Below are 26,855 nucleotides of genomic sequence, written 5' to 3'. Positions count from 1 at the left end.
CCATGGAGGAAAATGGAATTGAGTTGAACTTATTCCAGTGCTTCAAATAAAGCAACCCATTAAACATTTGAGGCATGTAGATGTCTAGAAAGTTGTACGCACAGTAAATTGTTAGGGAACTCACAATGGGTCCCCTTGGCTGTTGTTTGGAGGAAAACCATTGCTGGTACCTGGTAGGGAGATATGGTCCTAATTTGATCAATTCTCTTTTTTTGGTGGGGCAATGAGGGTTAAGTGACTTGCCCAGGGTCACACCGCTAGTAAGTGTCAAGTGTCTTGAGGCCAGATTGAACTCAGGTCCTCCTGAATCCAGGGCCAGTACTTTATCTACCACGCCATCTAGCTGCCTCGTTTTGATCAATTCCCAAATGAAGGATATACTCCCCAACCTCAACTTTCTGGTCTTCCCACTGCACATCAATCAGGGCTCTTCTTTTGGCCAAAAGTGAAACCTGTTACAGGACAAGATGTACAGGTGAAGAATTTGATAGTAAATCTAGACGTGTTTGTTTTTCTTCCCCTCTCGCCACAAATAAGGACTGCACACACACACACACACTTGGGTTCCTCTGTCGAAAAGGGCAACGAACTCCCCAAAAGCTGGAAGACCACTCACTGGCAACTGATCGATTCATTCCAGGCCAGTAGAATGGGATGCAACAATCCCCTATCCACTGATCCAGAATATGGATTGGATCTGATAGAATGGAGGCTTCCTGAGGGCAGGGACTGTTTTCTTTTTCTCTGTACATTCCCAGTGCTAAGTACAATGCCAAGAACGTTGTTGTCAGTCATTTTCAGTCATGTCCAATTCTTTGTGACCATTTGGGGGTTTCTTGGCAGAGACACTGGAGGGGTTTGCGATTTCCTTCTCCGGCTCACTGTACAGATGAGGAAACTGAGGCAAACAGGGTGCAGTGACTTGCCCTGAGTCACACAGCTAGTGTGCGCAGTGTGATCTGAACTTTAGAAGACGAGTCTTCTTAACTCCAGGCCGACACTCTTTCCACTGCACCATCCAGCAGCCCCCATTGAGAATATAGGTGCTTAATAAATGCCTTTTGATTAGCTGAAGGGAGAAACTAAGAAATATGGTTCTAGGTGAAATTTGGAACATGCAACATTTTAAAAGGGAAATCAGTATTTGGGGAGGAAGCATTAGCCAGTGGAGGAAACAGTGAGATCTTGAAATGGCAAAACCTTTATTGGCATAATCCATCAACAAATGACATTGTGGTGTTAAGAATAAGCTTATCAGTTTCCAGAAAAAACGGGGAACACTATTAAAACATCAATGGTCAAAAAAAGCAGCTGCAAAGCAGATCTGACTGAGAACTAGACCAAGCTAGCCCTCGACCATTCTCTTGAGCACGGCACCAAGGCCGCCCTTTGCCACATGCAAAGGAGTCTTCTTTTCTTTGTTCTCAATGAAGATGCTTGCTCCCCTGGACACTAGTAGTTTTGCTTCTTCAATCCTTTCCTCGTCACAAGCTAGGTGTCTGCATTTGGGAATCACAAGGATCACTGGTTAGCACTGACCTGGCTTGGTGCATTATGCCCACTACTGTACTCCTTGGAAAGGCCACTCCCAAATTGAAGACCTGCTCTGGCAGTGTCTTCAAAGCCTATGAATGCTCGATGTCCAAAGCTCCTCCCACTAAGTAACCATCCCTTTGTGTTCTTTAGACAGGGCTTGGAGACCAGGGAAATGCCTTGCCCCCAGTTACCCAGGGGCTCAAAGTTGCACTTTCACCTTTACTTGAACCTCTTATATTCATAAGACTAGCTGTGGAGAGCATATTCACTAGTATCTTGTTGGATACTTGCAATAACCCCCTGAGATTGGCCAAAGAGAAAGAAGTGCTCAAAAGGGACTAGGGGAAGGGGAAGGGAGAGGTAGTGCTTGAAAATGAACTTCTGCCAATCTAATTACCAATGCTCACTGGTGGAGGGGCATCCAAAGAGAATGATGCAACTTCACTGAGAATCGAGGTCGGATTTTTCAGTTGGCAAAGTCAGAAGATAAAGACAAGTGATACTAAGCTAAGAACAAAAATGGAAAATAGCCCATGCAAAAGAATAACATGGACCCAGGAGAAGAGTGGTAGACAAATTAAAGGCCAGGGTGAGATGACAGCTTGCCCCAAATCTTAAACAAATAAAGATAACGAATGGTAGGGACGGGATAACACAAGGGGCTTTTAAGATACATTTGGCTAGTTGAGGGCCTGAACCTACGATTTCTTGGGTACGGGGAACTTCCAGGGGAGGAAATACCTTGTGCCAAGGTGGCTTGGCACCTTCTTTACAACTTAAGAGTCTTAAAGAGAGTTGTCTGGGGTACCAAAAGGGAGGCTAAATGATCAACAAAGACAGGTCTGCTTGGCTTAGAGGTCGGCTCCCTGGCAACTGCCATAGAGACTACCCTAGGCTTGGAAGAAAAAAGGACAAGGTCCCTGGTTGGGGCAGATGGTGCAATGATAACAAATGGGAGAATGGAACTACTCCAATACCATTGCTTCCATCCCTCCCATCAAGGAGACTGCTAGGTGTACTAGAAAGGGTAGAGCAAACATAATGTAGAAGAAATGAAAGGCCTCTACAGGTGAGAAGATAATAAGGACACAGCCAAGCTACTCTAAATGAATTTAAATCTACTGGGTCCACATGAATGATATCTATCTCAAAACACTGAAAAAAACCTGAAGAAAATCAGTGAAGCACTGTTGGTGAGGTGTTGGTGTTTTGTTTTTTGGGGGAGACTAGGACTCCCCATTTTGTCCAGGCTGGAAAGGCAGTGGCCTGATCAGCATGCAAACTTTATTCTTTTTCTAAGCTGGGCGGATTTACTCCTCCTTAGTCAGCCTAGGGGCCTCCATTCCACCGTCCTCACAACATTGGTTTCAGACCTACTATAGATGCCCATTTGGCTTTACTTGAATTGCAGCTCAGAAGTCCCAAGCTCAAGCATTCCCATATCCTCAGCCTCACCAGCAATAGGGACTACAGGTGTGTATCATTATGCTTGGTGACCACTGTTACTAATCTCTGGAGAATGGGAGATGTGGCTGCCATGCTGAGAAAGAGACTCTGAAAGCTAGGAAAGCCCGTACAGGAGGGACAGCCTAAGTGTGACTGAAAACCTGAGATCCCCAGCTGGGGAGCAGCAAGAGGAGGGGAGGAGAGCTGTAGAAATAATCATATTATTATTAATAGCTAGCATTTTTATAGCTTTTAACGATTTGAAAAGCTGGCAGTTTTGACAGGATCAAAGGCTTGGATATGGGCATAGACCACAGTGAGTTGCAGAGGGTGCTTATGCAGAGAGGTGGACCCAGAGAGCCGGGCTTCTTCTGAAAGCAGTGGGAACAGCTGCTGTGGCTAGGAATAGTCTTATCTTGATTTGGTTCGAAGTTTGGGGGGGGGGAGGGAGGAAAATGTTAATGGCTAACCCAGCTCCCTGGATTAGGGGGCAAGAAGAGAAGTGGGGAGACTAAACATCTTGTCTTGTCACTCATTGCCTCAATGGTTATTTATGTTCAAAACAAAAACATAGGTATGTGAACGGGACCTAACTCTATTGGGCATGCATTCCTCAGGGGACCACTGGGCCTTGGCCATTATCACCACTTTATTCAAAGTCACTAAATAAAGCTCTGGCTTTTTTATTCCTGGGAAGGGTCTAGCTGAGTGACAGGAAGGGATTGTGGAACTGGGTTTCTGTATGGTTCCTGCCGGTAGTGAGTTCAGTTAAATGTGGAGTTTGGAGGCATTGGAATGAAGAGGGCAAAACTGTTCATGGATTTTGACAGGGTATACAGTCGAGAAATGTCTGAGAAAGACATCACATTATGGGACGGGCATGTCACCAAAACAGAAATTACCCCCTGAACACCATGGTTCCTGTGGCTGTGTTGGGTACTAAGGGATGCCCTATTGTCAGCCCTGGCTGATGGGTGGGTTCGTTTTGCTTGACCATTTTCTTCTTTGTTCTTTTAAAAAATTGTTCCAAGGATGGAGCAGGAGAGGGAGGAGAAAGGATGAACTTGGAAATGAAGGGGAAGTAAAACAAAAGTTATTAATACAAATTCTAAAAAGAAAAAACAGAAGAATGTTTCTAGTCTAGTATTAAAATGCAGAAAAACAGTCCTGTCCAATTAACCTCCTTTTCTTCTCTGATGGGGATACTAACCTGGAAGATCATAGAGATGAAGTGGACCTCTAGTCCAAATCCCTCCTTTTACAGAGGAGGAAACTGAGGCCCAAAGAGGGGAAGGAGCTGGCCCAGGGTCATACAGGTGAATAATGGCAGATGCAGAAGTAGAACCTGAACCCGGGTTCTCTCATTCCAAATCCAGCACCCCTTCCCATTGTACCACACTACCTCCCCTAGCTCTGGATTTCAGGAAGGCTTCCCATAGAGAGACTCTCAAATAGTATCCTTATGGACACACAAAGGAAATGCAGGCTCACAGCAGTGCAGGGAGGCTGAATGACCATCCTCAGGGCAGGAGTGAATGAGTCATGGGGCCTCCGCAGGTCAAATACTGGCTCTACTTTGTCCTGCACAACGGTTTTCTCAGTGATACCATGAGGAAGTTGGCACCGTGATCATTGGGGGCGGGGGAGGGATAACATCAAGTTTGGAGGGAAAGTTCTGAACTCGATGATAGAATCAGGATTCCAAATGACCTTGTGAAGCTGAAACAATGTAGAGAAGCACACAAACATGATGAAGTTTAAGAGGAGCAAGTAGAAAATTCTGTACTTTGGGTCAAAAGTCAACTGCCAAAATACAGGATGAGGCTCGACATGTCAACAGCAGTTTATGTGAAGATGGGTGACTTGGAGCACCACTCCACAGAGGTGTACCCTGGGATATGACCACCGCCACCCCCATAAGTGAATCTGATCCTAGGTTACAAAGAGAATAATTCACGTTTCTAGAGTGCTTGAGAGTCTGCTGTGTTCTGTACAACTGTGGCATGCAGAGAACACAAATCTTATTTCCCTTTTGTTCCTCCATGAGGGCCACTGAGGCTCAGAAAGGTTCCCTGGCTTGTACACAGTCACGTGGCTAACAAGTGGTGGGGCGAGGACTCAGGCGAGTAACAAGAAGCAAAAGTCTTGGATCCCTTCCTGTTGGCCTATGCCGATTCTCCAAGTTTAATCTTAGTAATAAGAATGCCCCATAAAAATAACTAGAACAATAGTATACAAAACAAGAGAGGCCCTACTAGTATTGGATTCTGGCCTTGCACCATTGGAATCATCAGCATCCTTTGGGGCACAAGGATGAACAGGAACATGCTCACAAAGACCTGATGATGCAGGCTCCAGAGGGCTGGTACTGTCTCATTCCTTGTATTTCCATCCCCTGCATCTAGCAAGATACCTGGCACAAAGCTGTTGCTTAAAAATACCTAGAGAATGACTGATGGTATGGGGAACCTGAAACCACTACAATGGACCCATTTAACAGATAAGGAAAATGAGGCAGACAGAGGTGAAGTGACTTGCCCAGGATCACACAGCTAGTAAGTGTCTGAGGCTGGATTTGAACTCAGGTCTTCATGACTCCAGGGCTGGTGCTCTCTCCACTGTGGTGCCACCTAGCTGTCTCTAAAGCAACTGGGCATGTTTATCAATGAGTTCATTAAATTAATTATTAATTTGTAATCAATATCAATCAATAACTAATTAAACAAGGTAATTAAATGCATATTATGTGTGCCAGGTACTGGGGATTCCAAATCAATGAATGGAGCAATCTCTACGCCCAAAGAGCTTACATCTTGAAGGAGGAGACAATAAGTATATGCAGGATAAACAGAGAGGGAATAAAATGTGAAGTGGTTTACACACAAGGTAGTCTAGAAGGAAGGGTGAGAACTGGGAGGAGACAAGGAAAGGAGGCATGGAAAAGGTGATGATGGAGTCTGGTCTTGAAGGAAAAGAGGAATCTGATGAGGCAGAAATGAAGAGAGCGTGCACTTCGGGTCTGCGGCACTGCCAGGGCAAAGGCATGGAGATGAGAGACAGCATGAGGAACAGACTGGCTGGATCCCAAAATCAGGGAGAAGGTTGGGACCATGGTTGCACCAAACAGGAAAGTTTACATTTTATCCTCAAGGTGATAGGGGATTATTGCAAACCAAGTAGGGGAATGGCCCAAATGGCAGCCGTGTGGAGGGTGGACTGTCTGGGGAGACTTGAAACAGGGACCCTGATGAGGAAGCTGGTGCAATGATCTAGGTGAGAGGTGACGAGGGATCCGCACTCGGGCGGGAGCTGTGTGAACAAAGAGGAGTTGGATGTGAGAGATACTGTGGGGATAAAAACAGCCAGATTTGGCAATCTACTTGTTAAGAGTGAGTGGCTGAGGAGAATGCAAGATTAAGAACCTGGGAGATTCGACAAATGATGATGACTGAGAGGAACAGGGAAGTTTGGAGGATGGGAAGAGTCTGGGGAAAGATCAACTTTGGACATGCTGAGTGGGGGATGGATTAGATCCTGTGACTCCTGGTGTGGGTTCCAGAGAACAGAACTAGGAACAGGAGGAAGTTCCAGGGGAGCAGGTTTTGACCTTTCTCACAATCAGAGCTATCTGGCATCCACATTAGACGTGAGATGCCACAGTGGGTAGGAGGTAGGACTTCTATGCTCCTTTCCTATTCTAAGCATCACCCTTATTTTACAGATGAAGACACTGGGGCACAGGGAGGTTATATTGTTTGCCTGAGGTCCCAGTCAGTTTGTAAAAGAGCTGGGACTGAAACCAATTTTGACTCCTAGACCTCTCTAAAAAGACTGAGCTATTTCATCTGAACAAGCTACACAAGAGCAACAAAAGGATGATGGGAATGGGGACTTTAATGCAAAATATTTAAAGCACAACAAAAGGAGATCCAAGCTGCGGACTCTCAGTATTTCTGGTTTGGAAAATGGTGTGTAAGAATAATGCCCACAGATAAGAGAGTTGATGGAATTCCTTTGCTTTGCAGGCCCAATGCCAGGCAACTCCAAACTCAATGTGACTTGAAAGCACTACTTGGAAGTTGAAACTAACACAATCTTGAGCTTAAAGAGTGTTTAGACCTGGGGGAGGTGGGAGGTAGTACCTCTGTACTTTGTCCTGGTCAGACCACACTGGAAATGTGATCAGTTTCAGGCAAATCTTAGAAAGGACTGAGGTGCATCCAGAAGAGGGCAACCAGACGGAGATGTGATCGGTAGAGCCTCTAAGCTGGCATTTTAGAGAAGAAACCAAAGGCTAGGAGAGGATGTGCCCCAGGTAAGTAAGTGTCAGAGGTGGTATCTGAACTCCAGAGACTATTCTTTCCATTGTATCATACTGCCTCCTTGAGGTGAGAACACTTGAGGATCAAGTGAAGGAATTGAAAATGTTTGGCCAAGAGATTTCATGGGGACAAGACAGTAACCTTTAGCTATTTAAAGGGTCATCACATGGAAAAGAGATTAAGACTTGTCCTGCTTGGCTGCAGAAAAAAAAAAGGAGTGGGAGTTTCAAAGAGGCAAATTTAGGTCTGATCAAAGGAAAAATGTCCTAAGTACGAGGAGCTGTTGTTCCAAAGGTAGAATGAACTGTCCGAAAAAGGTCGTCAGGAAAAGGCTTGGGGGACTCGTGGGGGACGGCAGAGGGGCTTCCTGCGTACGGAAGGGTTGGCCCAGATGGCTGTGGTCTCTAAAAAGGACCATGACTTCATACTTACAAAGGAGTGTTCCCCTGAGAGTCTTGGATGTTTGTGGAGGCTTTGTACTGCAGAAGGACTTGGATCATCTTCAGATTCCCCTTGGCTGAGGCCCTGTGCAATGGAGTGGATTCCAAGTGGTCGGTAGCATCTGGATTTGCACCTCCTTCTAATAGCATGATGGCAATCTGAAGAAATTGGTGGGGGGAAAAGTAGATGGGAAAGTTTGGGATCATTTGGATCTAGTGCTTAGCACCAGAAGAAATGCTTTCTGTATTCATTCATCTAGTCAAAGCCAGTCCCGAGACTCACAAGTGCGCACCTCATGCTTATTTTTGGATGCTGCATAATGCAGGGGAGTACACCCATTCTGATTGATAGAATTCACTTGAGCTCCTTTTCCCAGAAGAGCCTTCACAATCTCATCTCGGCCAGCAGACGCAGCAATATGGAGAGGGGACCAACCCGCCTAGAGGGAAAGAAGAGAAAGAGGGAAACAATAGAAAAGACCACATACATTTGCAATGCCAACAGCAGGTAGGAAGAGCTCCCACATGTAGCCCACCCCAATCACACTTTTTTTACCTAGGCTATTGCCGCTGTGCCACCCCCTCCTCTTGCTCAGGGAAGTAATGATCAATACTATTATCACTGTTTCTGGACGAGACTTGTCAACAACTCCTCAATGGTTTCAGGAACCATCCCCAGGAATTTCCAGGCTAAAACATCCCTCCCTGGCCACCAGTCCCCTGTATGGGTGATCTCTCTCCTCATGATATAAGCTCTTTTAAAGGGGCTGTCTTACTTTTATATTCATTTCCCTAGGCTTATATGTTACTTCTTAACAAATTCTTTTGGTTCCATCATTAATTTTCAACATCTTACTATTCTTATGCTTTTCAATATCCCTCAGGTAGAATTACAGGCCAAATATTACAACCCAGAGGAGCTCTCCTTTATCATGACTTACTCTACTACTATCATTAATGGGCTCCAGGAAAACAAGACATGAGGTAAAAGCACATTATAGGTTAAAAGAAGTTAGTTTCATAGAAATGATATAAAGGGGTGTCTACCAGAACGGCCCCATGGGGGAGTGTCACAGCTATTAGATAGGGTTTGGTTCTAATGATGTTATCGAGAAACAAATTATGCCAGGTAACCCTGTACAGTGTTGTTGTTCAGTCATTTCAGTCATGTCTGTGACCCCATCTGCGGTTTTAAACCTTGGCAAAGATGTTGGAGTGGTTTGCCATTTCCTTCTCCAGCTCATTTTACAGATGAGGAACCAAGGCAAACAGGATTAAGTGGCTTGCCCAGGGTCACATACCTAGGAAGTGTCTGAGGCCAGATTTGAACTCCTGAAGATAGATGACTCTTCCCAATTCCAAGCCCAGTGCTCTATCCACTGTGCCATATAGATGCCCCAAATAATAATAGCTAGCATTTGTAAAAGAATGAAAGCTTTGTTTGTTTTTTGAAAGGAAGAGGATTTGCTAAATTCTCTTTGGAATATTGGGTTTTTTTAATATTATTTTTTAAATACTTTATTGGGTCAGCTAGGTGGAACAGTGGATAGAGCACCAGCCCTGGAGTAGGGAGGACCTGAGTTAAAATCCAGCCTCAGACACTTCTTAGATGTGTGACCCTGGGCAAGTCACTTAACCCAGATTGCCTCCCCCATCAAAAAAATATTATTTTTCCCAATTATATATAAAGAGAATTTTTAACATTCGTTTAAAAAAATTTAATTCCAAAATTTCTCCCTCCCTTCCCCCTTCCCTAGGACAGTAAGCAATTTGACATAGGTTACACATGTGTAATCATGTAAAACATATTTCTCTATTAATCATGTTGTAAAAGAAGACAGACCAACCCCCCCCCCAATAATATAGTGAAAAACAGTATGCTTTGATCTACATTCGGACTCCATTAGCTCTTTCACTGGAGGTGGATAGCATTCTTCACCTTGAGTCCTTTGGAATTTGTCTTGGATCACTCTATTGCTTAACATAGCCAAGTCATTCATAATTGATCATCATATAATATTAATGTTACTGTGTACAATGTTCTTCTGTTTCTGTTCACTTTACTCTGTATCAGTTCATGTAAGTCTTTCCAAGTTTTTCTGAAATCAGCCTGTTTGGCATTTTTATAGTACAATAATATTCCAATATAGTCATATACCACGACTTGTCAACAAGCCGTTGCCCAATTGATGGGGGAATCCCTATAACTTCCAATTCTTTGCCAATATAAAAAGAGAGGCTATAAATGTTTTTGTACAAATAGGTCCTTTCCCTTTTTTAAAAAAACCTCTTTGGGATACAGACCTAGTAGTGGTACTGCTGGATCAAAGGGTATACAGTTTTATATACCCTTTGGACATAGTTCCAAATTGTTCTCCAAAATGGTTACATCAGTTCACAACTCCACCAACTGTGTATCAGTGTCCCAATTTTCCCATATCCTCTCCAACATTTATCATTTTCCTTTTTCTATTATATTAGCCAATCTGACAGGTGTGAGGTGGTACCCCAAAGTTGTCTCACTTTGCATTTCTCTAATCAATACTGATTCAGAGCATTTTTTATGACTATAGATAGCTTTGATTTCTTCATCTGAAAACTGCCTGTTCATATTCTTTGACCATTTATCAACTGGGGAATAACTTGTATTATAAATTTGACTCAGTTCTCTATATATTTGAGAAATGAGGCCTTTATCTGAGACACTTGCTGTAAAAATTGTTTCCCAGCTTCCTGCTTTCTTTGTAATCTTTATTGCATTGGTTTTGTTCGTGAAAACCTTTTACATTTAACATAATCAAAATTATCCATTTTCTATCTAGTAATACTCTCTATTATCTCTTGTTTGGTTATAAACTCTTCCCATCTCCATAGATCTCACAGGTAAACTATTCTTTGCTCTCCTAGTTTGCTTATGGTATCATCCTTTACGTTTAAATCATGTACCCATTTTTACTTTTATCTTCATATACAGTGTAAGATGTTGATCTTTACCCAGTTTCTGCCATAGTTTTTCAGTTTTCCCAACAGTTTTTATCAAATAGTGAGTTCTTGTTCAACACTTTAACGTTTGCATTATTAAAAAGCAGTGTGAGGGGCAGCTAGGTGGCGCTGCAGTGGATAAAGCACCAGCCCTGGAGTCAGGAGTTCCTGAGTTCAAATCTGGCCTCAGACACTTGACACTTACTAGCTGTGAGACCGGGGGTAAGTCACTTAACCCCCATTGCCTCACCAAAAAACAAACAAACAAAGCACTGTGCACTTTCCTAAAGGCAATCCTACCCCTTCCCTTATTTGCTTCACTTATACGTCACCTCAATTTCCCTCTCTAGCCCTCTGCCTCTCCTTATAGTGAAGACATTGTTTAAAGAAAAAAAAAGGAAAAAATCCAGCAAAATCAATCAATACATTTTAAAAAATTTGACAATCTAGGCTGTGACTAAGCACTGGGGGATACAAAGGCAAAAAACAAAACCAAACTAGTCCCTTGCCTCGAGGAGCTCACAGTCTAATGGGGGAGACAAACAACTATGTACAAACAAGACTTAGACAGGATGAGCTGGAGATAATCAATAGAAAGAAGGCACTAAGGTAGGATTTTAGTAGAAACATAAAGACAGGATTCTGGGAAAATGGTAGAATAAGGCAGGAAATTACCTGGCTCTCCCAAATTCCCCCACAAATAATTTTAAAATAATGCCTCAAAGTGAACTTTAGAGTGACAGAAATAATTAAAAGTTGGGGTAAAGCAGTTGTCTAGCCTAAGACAATTTGGGAGAATATTAGGAAAGAGCAGACCTTTTAGGTGTAGTCTGGCCTGACTGGAGTGCAGATATCTCTGAATCATTAAACAATAAACCCTGGAGAGCAGCAGTATGGGCAGCAGCTTCAGTTTCAGGAACTTTCATCACAAGGTCAGTGTCAGGATCAGGCCATGATGGGGAAGACTGCAGGGTCCTACACTGGGGCTGGCCAGGCCCAAGTGCAATGACCAGATGAAGTCCCAGGCTGTGGCTAGGAATAAGAAGTAAGCACAGGCCCATGAGTGCAGGGCACAGAGGAGCAAGAGAACAGAGTCCCTGGTTTTGGTTCCAGGGTATAGAGGCTTGCTTGCAGCCATGGGAGGGACTGAAGGATGTAAGAGCCTTTGTGGTTTGCAGTGACAGCTTTGCTGGGGGCCCTCGTCCAGGCTCAGGGCAAAGAAGAATACCTGAGGTCAGGCCCCCAGTTAGACATCAGAAAAACTTGAAGCTTGAGACATTATCTTAGAAGGGGTCTAGATTAGGGAGGTGGTGATCAGAAGTAAATGAGATGTCTGAGGAGGGATAGGGTAAAAAGAGAGACAGAAAAGGATAAACAGTGAGGAAAAATAGTATGGAGGGAAATAGACAAATAGTAATTATACCTTTGAATGTGAATGGGATGAAATCACCCATAAAATGTAAATGGAAAGCAGAAGAGATTAAAAACCAGAATCCGATCATATGTTGTTTACAAGAAACACACTTTAAAATGAGAGACACACATAATTAAATAAAGGGCTGGAGTAGAATTTCTTATGCTTCAGCTGATACAAAAAAGCAGGGGTACTGGGCAAGTCACCTAACCCTCATCGCCCCGCCAAAAAAAAAAAAAAAAAAAAAAAAAAGCAGGGGTAGCAATCATGAACTCAAAGTTAATGCTATAATAGATTTAATTAAAAGAGAAAAATTTCCCAGAAACTAGCTAACTCTCACCAAAAAATAAGTAAGAAAGAAGTCAAGGAGATGAATAGAATCTTAGATAAGATTGATTTCTGGAGAGAACTGAATAGGAATAGAAAGAAATCTATCATTTCCTTAGCAGAACATGGTACCTTTACAAAAACTGACCATATACTAGGGTATAAAAATTCTATAGTTAAATGCAGAAAAGCAGAAATGTTAAATGTATCCTTTTCATATTATAATGCAATAAAAATATTTTAATAAGAAGCCATGGAAACACAGATTACAAATTAACTGGAGCTTAAATAACCTAATCTTAAAGAATGAGTAGGTTAAAGAACAAGTTAAAGAAACAATAAATAATTTTATTAAAGGGAATGACAATATTGAGGCAACATACCTAGGAGATACAGCAAAAGCAGTAATCAGAGGAAAATTTCTATCTCTAAATGCTTATATCAATAAAATCGAAAGAACAGAGCAATGAATTGTGAATGCAATTTTAAAAACTAGAAAAAGAACAAATTAAAAATCCCTAATTAACTGCCAAATTGGAAATCCCCCAAAATTAAAAGTAGAGATAAATGAAATTGAATGTAAGAAAATCATTGACTTAACAAATGAAACTGGGAGTTGGTTTTATGAAAAAAAAATCAATAGATAAATCATTGGTTAATATGATTTTTAAAAAAGAGTTCTAGAAGAAAACCAAATCACTAGTATCAAAAATGAAAAGGGTGAATATATACCACTAATGAGGATGAAATCAAAGCAATTATTAGGAGTTATTTTGCCCAATTACATGCCAATAAATCTAAAAATTTAAATGAAATTTTAAAATAATTACAAAAATATAAATTGCTTAGATTAACAGAAGAGGAAATAAAATATCCAAATAAACCTATTTTAGAAAAAGAAATTGAACAGGCCATAAATGAGCTTCGTAAGAAAAAAAGCACCAGGACCAGATGAATTTACAAGTGAATTTTACCAAATATTTAAAGATCAATTCTAACAAATAAATTATTTGGAATAATAGGCAAAGAAGGAGTCCTACCAAACTCCTTTTATGAAACAAATATGGTGCTGATAGCTATCAGACCAAAAACAGAGAAAGAAAATTATAGACCAATTTCACTAATGAATATAGATGCAAAATTTTAAATAAAATGCTAGCTAGAAGATTACAATAATATATCACGAAAATTACACATTGTGACCAAATGGGAAATTTATTCCAGGAATGCTGAGATGATTTAACATAAGGAAAATTATTAACACAATTGAATATATCAATAACAAAAATCATATGATTACATGAATAGATATAGAAAAAGCTTTTGACAAAATATAACACTCATTCCTATTAAAAACAGTTGAAAGCATAGGTATAAATAGATTTTTCCTCAAATGATAAGAAGCATCTACCTAAAACCATTGGCAAGAACTGTAATGAGGATAAGTTAGAAGCCTTCCCAATAAGATCAGAAGTGAAACAAAGATGTCCATTATCACTAACATCACTCCATATTGTATTAGAAATGCTAGCAATAGCAATAAGAGAACAAAAGAAATGGAAGGAATCACAATGGGCATTATGATGATACTTGGAAAATCCTTGAGCTTGAACTAAAAAGCTAGTTGAAAAAAATTAATAATCTTAGCAAAGTAGCAGATATAAAATAAACCCACATAAATCATCAGCATTTCTATATATCACCAACAAAACCCTGCAAGAAGAGATGCTAAGAAATACCGCATTTAAAATACTTGGGAGTATACCTAAGACAAATCCATAAATTTGTTGTTGTTGTTGTTGGCTCGTTTCAGTCCCATCTAACTCTTGTGATCCCATTTGGGTTTTTTTTGGGCAAAGATACTGGAATGGTTTGCCATTTCCTTCTCCAGTTCGTTTAACAGATGAGAAAACAGAGGCAAACAGGTTGAAGTGACTTGCCCAGAGTTATACAACTATTAAGCGTCTGAGGATGGATTTGAATTCACAAAGGTGAGTCTTCCTGACTACAGGTACAAAGATGCCCTCTAACCCAGGAACTACATGAACATAATTGTAAAATAATTTTTATACAAATAAAGTTAGATTTAAATAATTGGAGAAATATTAATTGTTCATCCTATCTAAACTAATCTACTTATTCAATGCCATCCCAATTAAATTACCAATTTTTTTTTTTTTTGGCAGGGCAATGAGGGTTAAGTGACCTGCCCAGGGTCACACATCTAGGAAGTGTCTGAGGCTGGATTTTAACTCGGGTCAAGTGTCTGATACCAGATTTGAACTCAGGTCCTCCTAAATCCAGGGTAGTGTTTTATCCACTGTGCCACCTAGCAGACCCCCCCCAAATTATTTTATTGAGCTAGAAAAAAAATAACAAAAAAATTTATTTCAAAGAACAAGAGGTCAAGAGTATCAAAGGAATTAACAGAAAAAATGTAAAGGAAGAAAGTTTAGTAGTACCAGATCTTAAATTATAAGGCAACAATATCAAAACTATCTGGTACTAGCTAAGAAATAGAAAGGTGGGGGCAGCTAGGTGGCGCAGTGGACAAAGCACCGGCCTTGGATTCAGGAGTACCTGAGTTCAAATCCGGCCTCAGACACTTGACTTACTAGCTGTGTGACCCTGGGCAAGTCACTTAACCCCCATTGCCCAGCAAAAAAAAAAAAAAAAAAAAAAAGAAATAGAAAGGTGAATCAGTAGAACAGAGTAGCCATATAATACACAGTAGTAAAGGAGTATAGTAACATTGTGTTTGACAAATATAAAGTTTTAAGTTTTGGGGATAAGAATCCACTATTTGACAAAAATCGTTGGGAAAACTGCAAAGCAGTCTAGCAGAAATTGGGTATAGACCAATATATTACTCCATTTGTTACTCCATGGATACATGGCCTAGATATAATGGGAGATATCATAAGTAAATCAGAAGAACATGAAACATATTATCTATTATACTCAAGGCTAGAAGAAAAATTTATGAATAAACAAGAGAGCAAGCTGTGAGATGTAAAATGGATAATTTTGATTATATCAAATTAAAAAGGTTTTGTACAAATAAAACCAATGTAGCCAAGATTAGAAGGAAAGAAGAAAACGGGAAAAAATTATAGACAGTTTCTTGGATAAAGGTATCATATCTTAAATATATAGAGAACTTTTTCAAATTTATAAGAATGAGTTATTCCAGGGGCAGCTAGGTGGTTCAGTGGATGAAGCACTGGCCCTGGATTCAGGAGGACCTGAGTTCAAATCCAGCCTCAGACACTTGACACTTACTAGCTGTGTGACCCTGCGCAAGTCACTTTACTACCCTCATTGCCCCGCAAAAAAAAATAAAATAAAAAAAGAATAAGTTATTCCTCAATTGATAAATGGTCAAAGGCTCTGAACAGGCAGTTTTTGCATGAACAAATCAAAACAAATATAGTCATATGAAAAAATGTTCTAAATCACTACTGACTGGAGAAATACCAATTAAAACAACTTTGAGATATCATCTCACACCCATCAGGTTAGGATGTGGAAAAACTGGGACACTAATACACTATTAATGGAACTGTGAACTGATCCAACCATTCTGGAGAGCAATCTGGAATTATAATCAGTTATAAAATTGTATATACTCGTTGACTCAGAAATACCACTATTAGGTCTGTTTCCAAAGTGATCAGGGAAAAAGGAAAATAACCTTTATGTTCTAAAATATTTATAGCAGCTCTCTTTGTGGTAGCAAAGAACTTGACATTGAGGGGATGCCTATGACTTGGGAAATGGCTGAACAAATTGTGGTATATGATGGTGATGGAATAGAAAAACATGGAAAGCCTTGTAAGAAATAACAAAAAGTGAAATGAGCAGAACCAAGAGAATGTTGTATACAGTAACAGCAATACTGTTCAAAGAATAACTGTGAATGACTAAGTTATTCTGAGTATTACAAATATTCAAATCAACTACAAAGGACCTATGAAGGAAGATGTTTATCTACCTAGAACTGATAAACAGAAAAAAAGCATTAGTATGGTTTTACATATGTGTATGTATGTGTGTATATCTGTCTCAAATGGTGGCCTTTTCTGGTGTGGGGGCGGGGAGGAAGATAGTTCAAAACTTAAAATGTAACAAAAAAAGACAAAGATTTAAAATAGAAAAAAAGAAACCGAAAGGAAAAGAGATGAGGAGAAACAATTTCCAAGATGGGGGACAGCCAGTGAAAATGCTTGGAGTCAGGAGATGGGAGTGTTGTATATGAGGAACAGCAAAGCTAGTGTATTCACTTTTTTTTTTTTGTGGGACAATGGGGGTTAAGTGACTTGCCCAAGGTCACACAGATACTAAGTGTCAAGTGTCTGAGGCTGGATTTGAACTCAGGTACTCCTGAATCCAGGGCCGGTGCTTTAACCACTGTGCCACCTAGCCGCCCCCACAGTGTATTCACTTCTGATCCCAATTCACTGAAGTCCTACCTGCTCCTTTCCCTTACTTTGATCCAGGTCTGGATTATTTTCATAAAGATTTTGTAGAGATGGGAAAGTAAGCATATGAGTTGGTAGTTGTCATATTTCCCTATGTTCTTTTAGTCAATTTGGGAGGTCAATATCTTATTTAAAAGAGGTCAGGTTAGAGCTGTTTTAATCGCATGCATTATTTTTCTTTATTTTAATTCAATGATTTTGATCTTTGTCAAAAAAGTCAAAGGTCTGATTGTTAATGAAAAGCTGATTTAGAAATAACTCCCACTCCAATTGTTTTGTCCCAAAGCAATCATTTCCAGCCTCTTAAACATATCATCCATTTCTTTTTTTTTGTTTTTTTTTGTATTTAGTATAATTTCTTAACTTGGGGAAATGAGACACGGGAAAGTTAAATGGTTCACAGGAGATCACAGAATGGGAGAATTAGTCATCAGGAGTCTGGGATCTTTGGCGCTATGCTTAATCATCAGGCACTCCACATAACATTTTAGTTATTATGATTCTAATTTTGTTGATAGTCTACAAATTCAGGCCTAAGTAAAACCCCAGTCTAGAGCCCAAAGATAAAAAGGAAATTCGTTCACTTGGACTAATACTTACATCATCTTTATCATTCACTGGCACTCCAAAACTGAGCAGGAAGTTAACGATGTCTGTGTATCCTGCTGAGCATGCCCAATGTAATGCAGTCCGGTTATCCTGCACAGGAAAGAGAACTCACAGTACCAACTAAGCTTGCACTTTTAAGATTTACATTCCTTCTTGTGAACTTAACAACAAACACATATTCTGGGATGTAATTTTTCTATATAAATCCCCATCAGCTAGCAGTATCTGGCACATAGTAGGCACTTAATAAATCCTTATTGACAGATACAAATAAAGACAAGAAATGAGAATTGCATGTGAGTGAACATCTATTGCACACTTTGTTTTTTAAAATGTATATTAAATCGAATGCAGTAATAATGAAATTGGCCTCAGTCCCCTTCTGGGCTCTGGGTTTTACTGATGTTCTTTATCCTCTTTGCGCATCTCTATGACTTCCCACTAACTCACTTCCCCCAACAGAAGTCCTCTTTTATTATCTTTTAAATTATTTTTACTTCATTAAGTATTTCCCATTACATGTAAAAGAATTTTTAATAATCACTTTAAAAATTTTTGACTTCCAAATTCTTTACCTCCCATCCTTCTTCCTCTCCTTGAGAAGGCAAGCACTTTGATTTAGATTATACATGTGAGGTCATGCAAAACATTTCCATATTAGCCATGTTGCAAAAGAAAACACAAACAAAATTAAAATAGAGGTGTTTTTTTTTTTTTAAGTATGCATCAATCTGCATTCAGAGTTCATCAGTTCTCTCTCTGGAGGTAGATAGCATTTTTCATCATGAGTCCTTTGGAATTGTCTTGGATCACTGTCTCAATGAGAGAGAGTATCTAAGTCTTTCACAATTGATCATCATTACAATAGTGCTGTTATTGTGTTCTGCTCCCATCACTTTCCATCAGTTCATGTAAGTCCAGGTTTTGCTGAAACCATCTTGCTTGTCCTTTCTTTTAGCACCATAGTATTCCATCACAAGAGAAGCCCTCTCTTATAATGAATTAAGTACAGTCAAATAAAACAGGTCCGACACACTGGCCATGTCCCTCCCTCCTGCACCTCTAGTCTACCACCTCTCTTGTCAAAAGCTAACCCTGTATTCTTGGAGGCCACAATAGGAGCTCAAAGTCAAGAGAGGAAAAAGAGCTAATATAAGGATCAGCCAATTTTAACTTCTATAATCAAGAAATGAAGAGAGAAGAAGATGCAGTAGCAAAAATATTGGATGGGAGTCCAAGAACCTGGGTTCAAATTCCACCTTTGCTCTTTACTTGCTAAGTCACTTGATTTCCCCAGCTCTCATTTTCCTCAGTTATAAAATGAGGAGGCTGGTCTAGATGACCTTTAAGGCTTCTTCCAGCTATATGATCCTATGTTTCTTTCTTAGCATCAGGAAAACAGTATAAAATCCAACTGGAACAGACAAAGCTACAGTGAGACTCATGAGGAAAGGAAGAATGAACGAGCAATCTAGAAAAGGTAGCACTCCAGTGACTAAATGTTATACTATAAAGGAAATATAAAAGCCTCCACTGAAAAATATGAGAGAATAAACCTCGTGGGGCTCCCCAAAATAATGGGATAGCAGCGAGAATCTCTAGCGTGTTTTAAAAGAGAAAGAAAATCATCAAAAGAAGAAATTAGGATAGAAATCAGAGCACTCCAAAAAAAAATTGGTAAGACAAAAAGATGGTAACTTAGAACACGTAACAGAGAATCACTTTAAAATAATAAAGGCTATGAAAAAGAAAATGACAAATTTGAAATTCAAAAATTCAGATGTATATATGAGAAACCCTCACCAAACAGAAGTAAACAGGAAAAAATTTGGAAGATAGGCTACAAAGATTCACCCCCATCCCCCGCCTGCCCCCCCCCCCGCCCAAAATAGATAGTTTCCCCTATCATCCTAGCATTGGTTTTGTTCATGTTAAAATTTTATAAATTTATATAGAAATTGATAAAAGATTTTATGCAACTGAAATGATCTATTGGATAGGTTGTAATTGCCTCTACCTTGTTTTGTAAAGAGCCCTTTTCCTAGTCATAGCTGTGAAAGGTACCTGATTTTGTTGTCTTCTCATTTTTTTTTCCTCGTATGACCTATAATGATTAGGTTGGGTATACATTTTGAACTTATTGTGCTATATAGTGTAAGATGCTGTTCTTAACCTAACGCTGCTAAATTGCTTTCCAGCTTTCCCAAGAGATCTTGTCAAACAGGGAGTTCTTCCACAAATATCTTATGTTCTTGTATTTATTGAACAATAAGGTATTGAGTTTATTTCTGGTTCTTCCTTATCTAATCTGTTCCACCCATCTACTTTTCTGTTTTCTTTGTTACCAAATATAGTTATCCCTTCCACATCATGGGGGGTTAGGGGCATGGCACCACCCCCCACATCACCAACCTACAATCTGAAAAATCTGTGTAAAATTTTTTAGCCTTCCCTTTGTACCAGACAAGAAATCTGAATTATCATGGTATTAAAAGACACAACACTGGGGCAGCTAGGTGGCCCAGTGGCTAGAGCACCAGCCCTGGAGTCAGGAGGACCTGAGTTCAAATCTGACCTCAGACACTTAACACTTACTAGCTGTGTGACCCTGGGCAAGTCAGTTAACCCCAATTGCCTCACTAAAAAAAGAGACACAACACTACACATATATTTTATGCATTTCTGAGTTTCTAAACTTTTTCTGTGTCATCTGCTGGCCTTTGTGTGTTGTCTGGGGCTTCCACAAAACACCCCCAAAATTCCCATTTAATTTCTTATGCCAATCTGAAACATGTCAAAACCCTGATGGGGAAAGTTGTGATGTGGAAGGGATAACTATAGTTTTAATGAGCAGTTTATAATATAATATGAAGTCTGGAAGTGCTATTCTTAAGGGAAAAATTCTTAACCAGAAAAGAGAGAAGATATTTTAAGTCTATGAAATTTCAAAGTTTTTACCCAAACAAAATCAGTGCAGAAAGAAGAGAAACTGTCAATATTTGCACCAAATATCTTCTATTGCACTGTTTCACCAATAAATGATAAAAATATGGAATTGAGAGAAATATGGGCAATAATGAATGAAATAAGCAGAGACAGAACACTAGACACAATGACAACAATACTGTGAACCAAGAGGGAAGCGGTCCAAGTCCTCAAGTTGAGATTTCACTTGCAGAGGAACTACAGGAATAGAGAGGGAGGTGCTGAGGAAGGTGAGAAAGCCAGCCTGGTTCCCTGGAATGGTGCCTCACTTTGTCAATTCTGGTGACAGAGGTTGGAGTCTACAGTTATGTAATGCCGCATACATTATCAGATACAGTCACTTTTATCAGTTTTTTGTTGTTGTTACAGAGGGAAAACAAACTTCCCGATTCCTTCCTTCTAATTAGCTTGAAAGGTGATCAGAAGCTGGAAGAGGAAGTAAAGAACTAAAATCTAAGGGGGTACTTGAGATTGTTTCTTTTTTTGGCTGGAACAATGAGGGTTAAGTGACTTGCCAAGAGTCACACAGTAAATGTCAATTATTTGAGGCCGCATTTGAACTCAGGTCCTCCTGAATCCAGGGCAGGTGCTTTATCCACTGCAGCGCCACCTAGCTTCCCCCTTAGATTGCTTCTTAAATAAATTATGGGTTTAATTAAACAAATTATGAACATCATGGAATATTATTGTGCCATAAGAAATCACGACAGAAACAAATTAAGAGAATCCTGATTAGCATGAAGTGAAGCAAAATGATATGAGTGGAACCAAGAGAAAACTTTACACAAGAACAATATTGCAAAGAAAAACAACTTTGAAAGCCTTAAGAGCTCTTAACAAAGCAATCACAAGAGCACCTAAGTAATGGACACAAAGTGAGAGAGACATTTTTGGATATGGTCACTTTGTTATTTGTTTTGCTTGACTAAAGGTATTGTTACAAAGGTTCTTTTTATTTTTTTAACTTTTCCTTATCTTCATGTGCGGGGATGGGGTTAGAGGAAGAGGAAAGCAAGAGTGATACCCAAAACACAAATGTATGGAAAGAGCACAAAAAGAAGCACAGAGAAATGGGGAAGTTCTAAAAATAAAGTGTAGAATGTATTATACACACACACATATATATACAGACATACACACAAACATATATATATATGTATATATATATACACACACAAATATCACTTATAGACTGTTACAAGGATTCTTTTTACTCTTTCCTTATGTTCATTAATGGGGGGCAGAGAGACAGGGGAGTAGAGGTTCCAAGAAAGAGGGCCATTGTAATTTTTTAAAAATGCACAAAAAACTGAAGTACAGATAAATAGGGCAGTTTTGAAAAGAAAATGTTTATTTTTATATAACTCAAAAATTAATGTGTAGATTTTGCTTTACCATGCTTATTGTTTTTTTTTTTAGTGAGGCAGTTGGGGTAAAGTGACTTGCCCAGGGTCACACAGCTAGTAAGTGTTGAGTGTCTGAGGCTGGATTTGAACTCAGGTACTCCTGACTCCAGGGCCAGTGCTCTATCCACTGCACCATCTAGCTGCTCCCTACCATGCTTGTTAACAAGGATTCCCTTTTTTTTTTTTAACTTCCCTTACTTCAGTTAACGTGTGTGTGTGTGTGTGTGTGTGTGTGTGTGTGTGTGTGTGTAGAAATAGAGAGGGTAAGCAGTAATGGTGCCAAAAAAATAGGGCCATTGGAACATTTTTTAAAACTTATAGAACAGAAATACAAGCAGGACGGTTTTGAATATAAATTATAGAATTTATTATATATATATATTTAAAAAATGCTTATATACTTTTTTTTTTTTGCGGGGCAATGGGGGTTAAGTGACTTGCCCAAGGTCACACAGCTAGTAAGTGTCAAGTGTCTGAAGCCGGATTTGAACTCAGGTACTCCTGAATCCAGGGCCGGTGCTTTATCCACTGTACCAGCTAGCTGCCCCTACTTATATACTTTTTTTTTTTTTTTGGTGAGGCAATTGGGGTTAAGTGACTTGCCTAGGGTCACACAGCTAGTAATTGTTAAATGTCTGAGGCCGGATTTGAACTCAGGTCCTCCTGAATCCAGGGCTGGTGCTCTATCCACTGCACCACCTAGCTGCCCCCACTTATATACTTTTAATAAATCCCTGTAAGATTAATTTTTTTCAACTATGCTTATGTCATAAGGATTCTTTTTTTTTTTTAACCTTTCCTAATATTCATTGAATTTCTTTTTCGGGGTGGGGAGAAGGGGAAGAGTGGGTAGACAGAAGTGAAGCCAAAAAAAGGGCCCTTGTAATTTGTCCATTTTAAAAATGGACAAATGAGAACAGAATAAAGCACAGATACCAAGCAGGGTAGTTCTGAAAGTAAAGTGTCCTTGACACTTACTAGCTGTGTGACCTTGGGCAAGTCACTTAGCCCTCATTTCCCAACCCCCCCCCAAAAAAAAAGTAGAGTGTTAATTATGTGCTTTTTAAAAAAGCACTTACATACTTTAACAAATACTGTGTAGATTTTGCTCCACTATGCTTATTTGTTTAAAAGGATTTTTTGGTACCTTTCCTTATCTTCATTAATGGGGGGGGGTGCTAAGCAGAGGAGGAATGAGAAAGCAGTAGTGATGCCAAAAGGAGGGCCCTCATAACCTTTTTTAAAAATGTACACAACAAAAACAAAAGGAAGCACAGACAAACAGGGCAGGGTTTTTTTGTTGTTGTTTTTTGGTTTTTTTTAGTGAGGCAATTGAGGTTAAGTGACTTGTCCAGGGCCACACAGCTAGTGTTAAGTGTCTGAGGCTGGATTTGAACTCAGGTACTCCTGACTCCAGGGCCGGTGCTCTATCCACTGCACCACCTAGCTGCCCCAAGCAGGGCAGTTTTCAAAGTAAAATGTAGAATTTATTATATACTTTTTTTGTTCTTTTTGTTTTTTGGGCAGGGCAATGAGGATTAAATGGCTTGCCCAGGGTCACACAGCTAGTGTCAATTTATCTGAGGCTGAACTTGAACTCAGGTCCTCCTGAATCCAGGGCCAGTGCTTTATCCACTATGCCACCTAGCTGCCCTATTATATACTTTTTAAAAAAGTACTTATAGACTAAAAAAAAAAATCTCTGTAAACTCATTTTGCTTGACTATGCTTATTTGTTAGGATTTTTTTTTAAACCTTTCCTTATCTCCTTTAATTGGGGAGAGGGGGAGGGCCATTGTAAAATTGTTTATTTTTTTAAATGCACAGAAGAGAATAGAAGAAAGCACAGACAAACAGGGCAGTTTTGAAAGTAAGGTAGAGAATTTATTATATATATCTATATATATACATATATAGATAGATATGAAAGCAAGTGATGTGAAATGAAGATCCGTGGTTTCATATAGAAATGTCCTTTTGTATTCTGTTGTGTTCATGGAAATGCACTTTTTTGGTGTTTAAGTTTAGAATTTGAAAAAAAAATTCAATTTTTTTTTTTAAAGAGGAAAAGGGAAACACCACTGCAAATTCTTGTGGCTGTCTTAGTTCGTTACAGAGATTAAAAATGGAGGTCTTGTCATGTCCACATCCTTCCTGATCTGATACCATTTTGCCACTTGAGAGGAAGGAGAATGAAGTAAATGCATGTTGCTTGGAAACTAAAGGCTTCCTTCACCACATGATCCTAGAGCAAGGGTTCTTAACCTGCGGTCCTCGAACTTGTTTTGAAAATTATTTTAAGTGTATTTAAATGGAATTGGTTTTCTTTATAGTTATATATATCCTATTTTATTAATTTAAAAACATAATTCAGAGTGTTGGTCCAGAGGCAGTCCCAAACTGATGGCTCAAGGCAGGTGTTTGTGTAGGGGGGGGGGGAGAATCATGACCAAAAAAAAAAAAAAAAACAAGAATCCATGCCCTAGAGAATTATAGAGTGGAAGATTCTAGCTCTTGAGTAAGATGGGTGGTAGAGGGGGGCAAACAGTCCCTCCCCCTTTCATTTTCTGAATGGGGAAACCGAGGCTTGGGGGGGGTGTCTCTCCTAGAGTGCTAAATTTAAAGTTGGGAAGTCACCAGAGGGCCACCTAGTCCCGCCCTTTTCATTTTTGTTGTGTGGAAACTGAGGTCCATGGTGGAAAAGGACCCTTGGGGGCCACTGAGTCACACCCTTTTTGTTTTTGAAGTGGGAAAGGAAGCAGACCAATGGAGTCGAAGGGCTTTCCTTTGGTTCCAGCTTTTTGTATTCTGCTGTTTATGGAAATTTTTTTTTTTGATGTGTAAGTTTAGAATCTTTAAAAAAAGAAAATTTAAAGCAAATAAGAGGCACCATTGTACCGTCCAGGTTCCAGTTCTAGGGCTTCCTAGTAATAAGAGTCAGGAGGGCTCCTTCATCAAGTCCCACCCCTTTTGTTCTCCAAGTGGGGGAAGGGAAAGGTCTTGCTTAGGGTCCCACCCTTTTTGTTTTCCTAGTGGGGGAGGGGAAAGGTCTTACTTAGTGCCCCAACAAGTTGGGAAGGCCCCGGAGTCCCACCCTATGTTTTCTAAGTGGGGGAGGGGAAGGGGGCAGGGTCTTGCTCAGGGTCCCATCCTTTTGTTCTCCAAGTGGGGGAGGGGCAGGGTCTTGCTCAGGGTCCCATCCTTTAGTTCTCCAAGTGGGGGAGGGGCAGGGTCTTGCTCAGGGTCCCATCCTTTTGTTCTCCAAGTGGGGGAGGGGCAGGGTCTTGCTCAGGGTCCCATCCTTTAGTTCTCCAAGTGGGGGAGGGGCAGGGTCTTGCTTAGGGTCCCATCTAGGGTGAGGAATTTAAAGCCAGGAGGGGGAGGGGGGCTTCCGAGTTCCACCCCTTTTGTTCTCCAAGTATGGGAACGTCAATGCTGACTAGGGCCCAACCCAGGGCGCTAGATTTAAAGCCGGGGAGGCCCACGCGGGCCATCCAGCCCCACCCCTTTCTTTTCTGTGTGTGGAAACTGAGGCCCACGGAGGAGAAGGGCCTCGCCCAAGGCCTGAGAGCCTTTCCCTCCCGCTTGCCCCACCCCGCCCCGGAGGCTCCCGCAGCGGGGGGGGCGCCCCGGGGCCCTCTAACGACTTTAGCGCTCAGGCCTCGGCAGAACTCGCGTCTTCGACTTCACTCGCCGCGGAGCTACAGGAAGAGGGAGTTGCGGGGGAAGGCGGGCGGGCCGGCCGGCCGGGCTCCCTCGCTCGGTCCCTCACCTGGTCAATCTTGGTGGCCTGGGTTTTGTCGGACAGGACCTTTTCCTTCAGCTGCTCCAACTTTCCGTTATAGGCCAGGTTGCAGATATCCACGTTCGACACGAAGCCCTCCATCTCTTCTTCTTCGCGAGCTCCTACTTCGGCCCCGCCTCTTGCCCTAGGAACCAATAGAAGAACCTCTAGGGAGGGACCCCAACCACTCAGGCCTCTCTACTCCTTCTCTATCTCCAGAGCCCAATCGTCCCCCTTCCCCACCTCCCCCACCCTCACCTTATTAGAATAGCCTTCTGGGAGTTGTAGTTCCCGGTAGGCTCCGGGCGGGGGAGCCTTCCCCTTCAATACCCTGCCTTAGGGTGTTGGGCTACGAGTCCCAGAGTACCTCGCGGCGCGCAGTCGCAGTGCAGTCTGCGGAATGCACCAACGATGACAGCTGGAGAATGGAGTGGAGGCCTTGGAGCGGCGCCGGAGGCGATGGATGGGTTGGCGAGCGAGCTCAGGCTTCTGGAGACACACTCCGAAGCCCAGGGGAGAAGCGGGGTGAGTGGTGCCCGAGGGTTGGGTGGGGTGCTCAGGCGGGTATCCCTAGCTGGGAGAGAGACTGGTCTCTCTGCCCAGAGGGAAGGGTTCGCGGCTAGGGGAGGTATGTTCCCAGGGGCCACTAAGGGACGTTTTCCGGGTTGGGAGAGTCCGAATCAGTGCGCCCAGGAGCCGATCCTGGGTGGGTCTGGCCTCTGTGGAAGAACTGACACAGGCCCCGTTGTGACGTCATTCAGAAGCCCCGTCGCTATGGACTTTTGCTTGCCCCGCCCCAACGCGGTGACGTCACGTCACGGCCATTCCACCTGGGGCTCTGTGGACATTGTGATGAGCTAGGCACCATGGCAACAGCAGTCTGAGATTTTAGACTCAGGCTGAGAGGCCTACCTTCTTTTACAGATGGGTAAACTGAGGCTCAGGGGAGGTGACTTGTCCCAGGTTATACATAGGATCTTAGGTCTAGCGCTGAGAGGGATCTCAGAGTCCATTGTACCCCTTTCCCTAATTTTACTGAGGAAAGAGACTGGGGAAGTGACTTATCCAAGGTCACACAGAAGAACAAAGGTTTAGAATTGTAGGCCATACATAGTCTTAACTC

General features: G+C 41.1%; 2 protein-coding genes across 2 annotated transcripts in view; one reads left to right on the top strand and one right to left on the bottom strand.

Moving 5' to 3' along the window:
- Positions 1 to 1,183: 1,183 nt before the first annotated feature.
- On the bottom strand, positions 1,184 to 26,222 carry PSMD10 (proteasome 26S subunit, non-ATPase 10). The gene is made up of 6 exons (XM_043974469.1): positions 26,100 to 26,222; positions 25,721 to 25,877; positions 17,549 to 17,647; positions 8,038 to 8,184; positions 7,737 to 7,903; positions 1,184 to 1,499 (listed from the first exon to the last, which is right to left on the bottom strand). Exons 2-6 carry the CDS (start codon positions 25,832 to 25,834, stop codon positions 1,346 to 1,348), a joined length of 681 nt encoding a protein of 226 aa, XP_043830404.1. The 5' UTR covers positions 25,835 to 25,877; positions 26,100 to 26,222; the 3' UTR covers positions 1,184 to 1,345.
- ATG4A (autophagy related 4A cysteine peptidase) overlaps positions 26,101 to 26,855 on the top strand; it is a 60,659-nt gene continuing 59,904 nt past the window's right edge. Inside the window, exon 1 of the mRNA XM_043974468.1 lies at positions 26,101 to 26,257. Coding sequence (XP_043830403.1) covers positions 26,158 to 26,257 — 100 coding nt within the window. The 5' untranslated portion in view covers positions 26,101 to 26,157. The remainder of the gene's footprint in view (positions 26,258 to 26,855) is intronic.

This window comes from Dromiciops gliroides, chromosome X (genome assembly GCF_019393635.1).
Source record: "Dromiciops gliroides isolate mDroGli1 chromosome X, mDroGli1.pri, whole genome shotgun sequence".
In the NCBI taxonomy this organism is placed as follows: Eukaryota; Metazoa; Chordata; class Mammalia; order Microbiotheria; family Microbiotheriidae; genus Dromiciops; species Dromiciops gliroides.
Note: the sequence above shows the minus strand (reverse complement) of the source record. Positions and strands in the feature narration are given on the sequence as shown.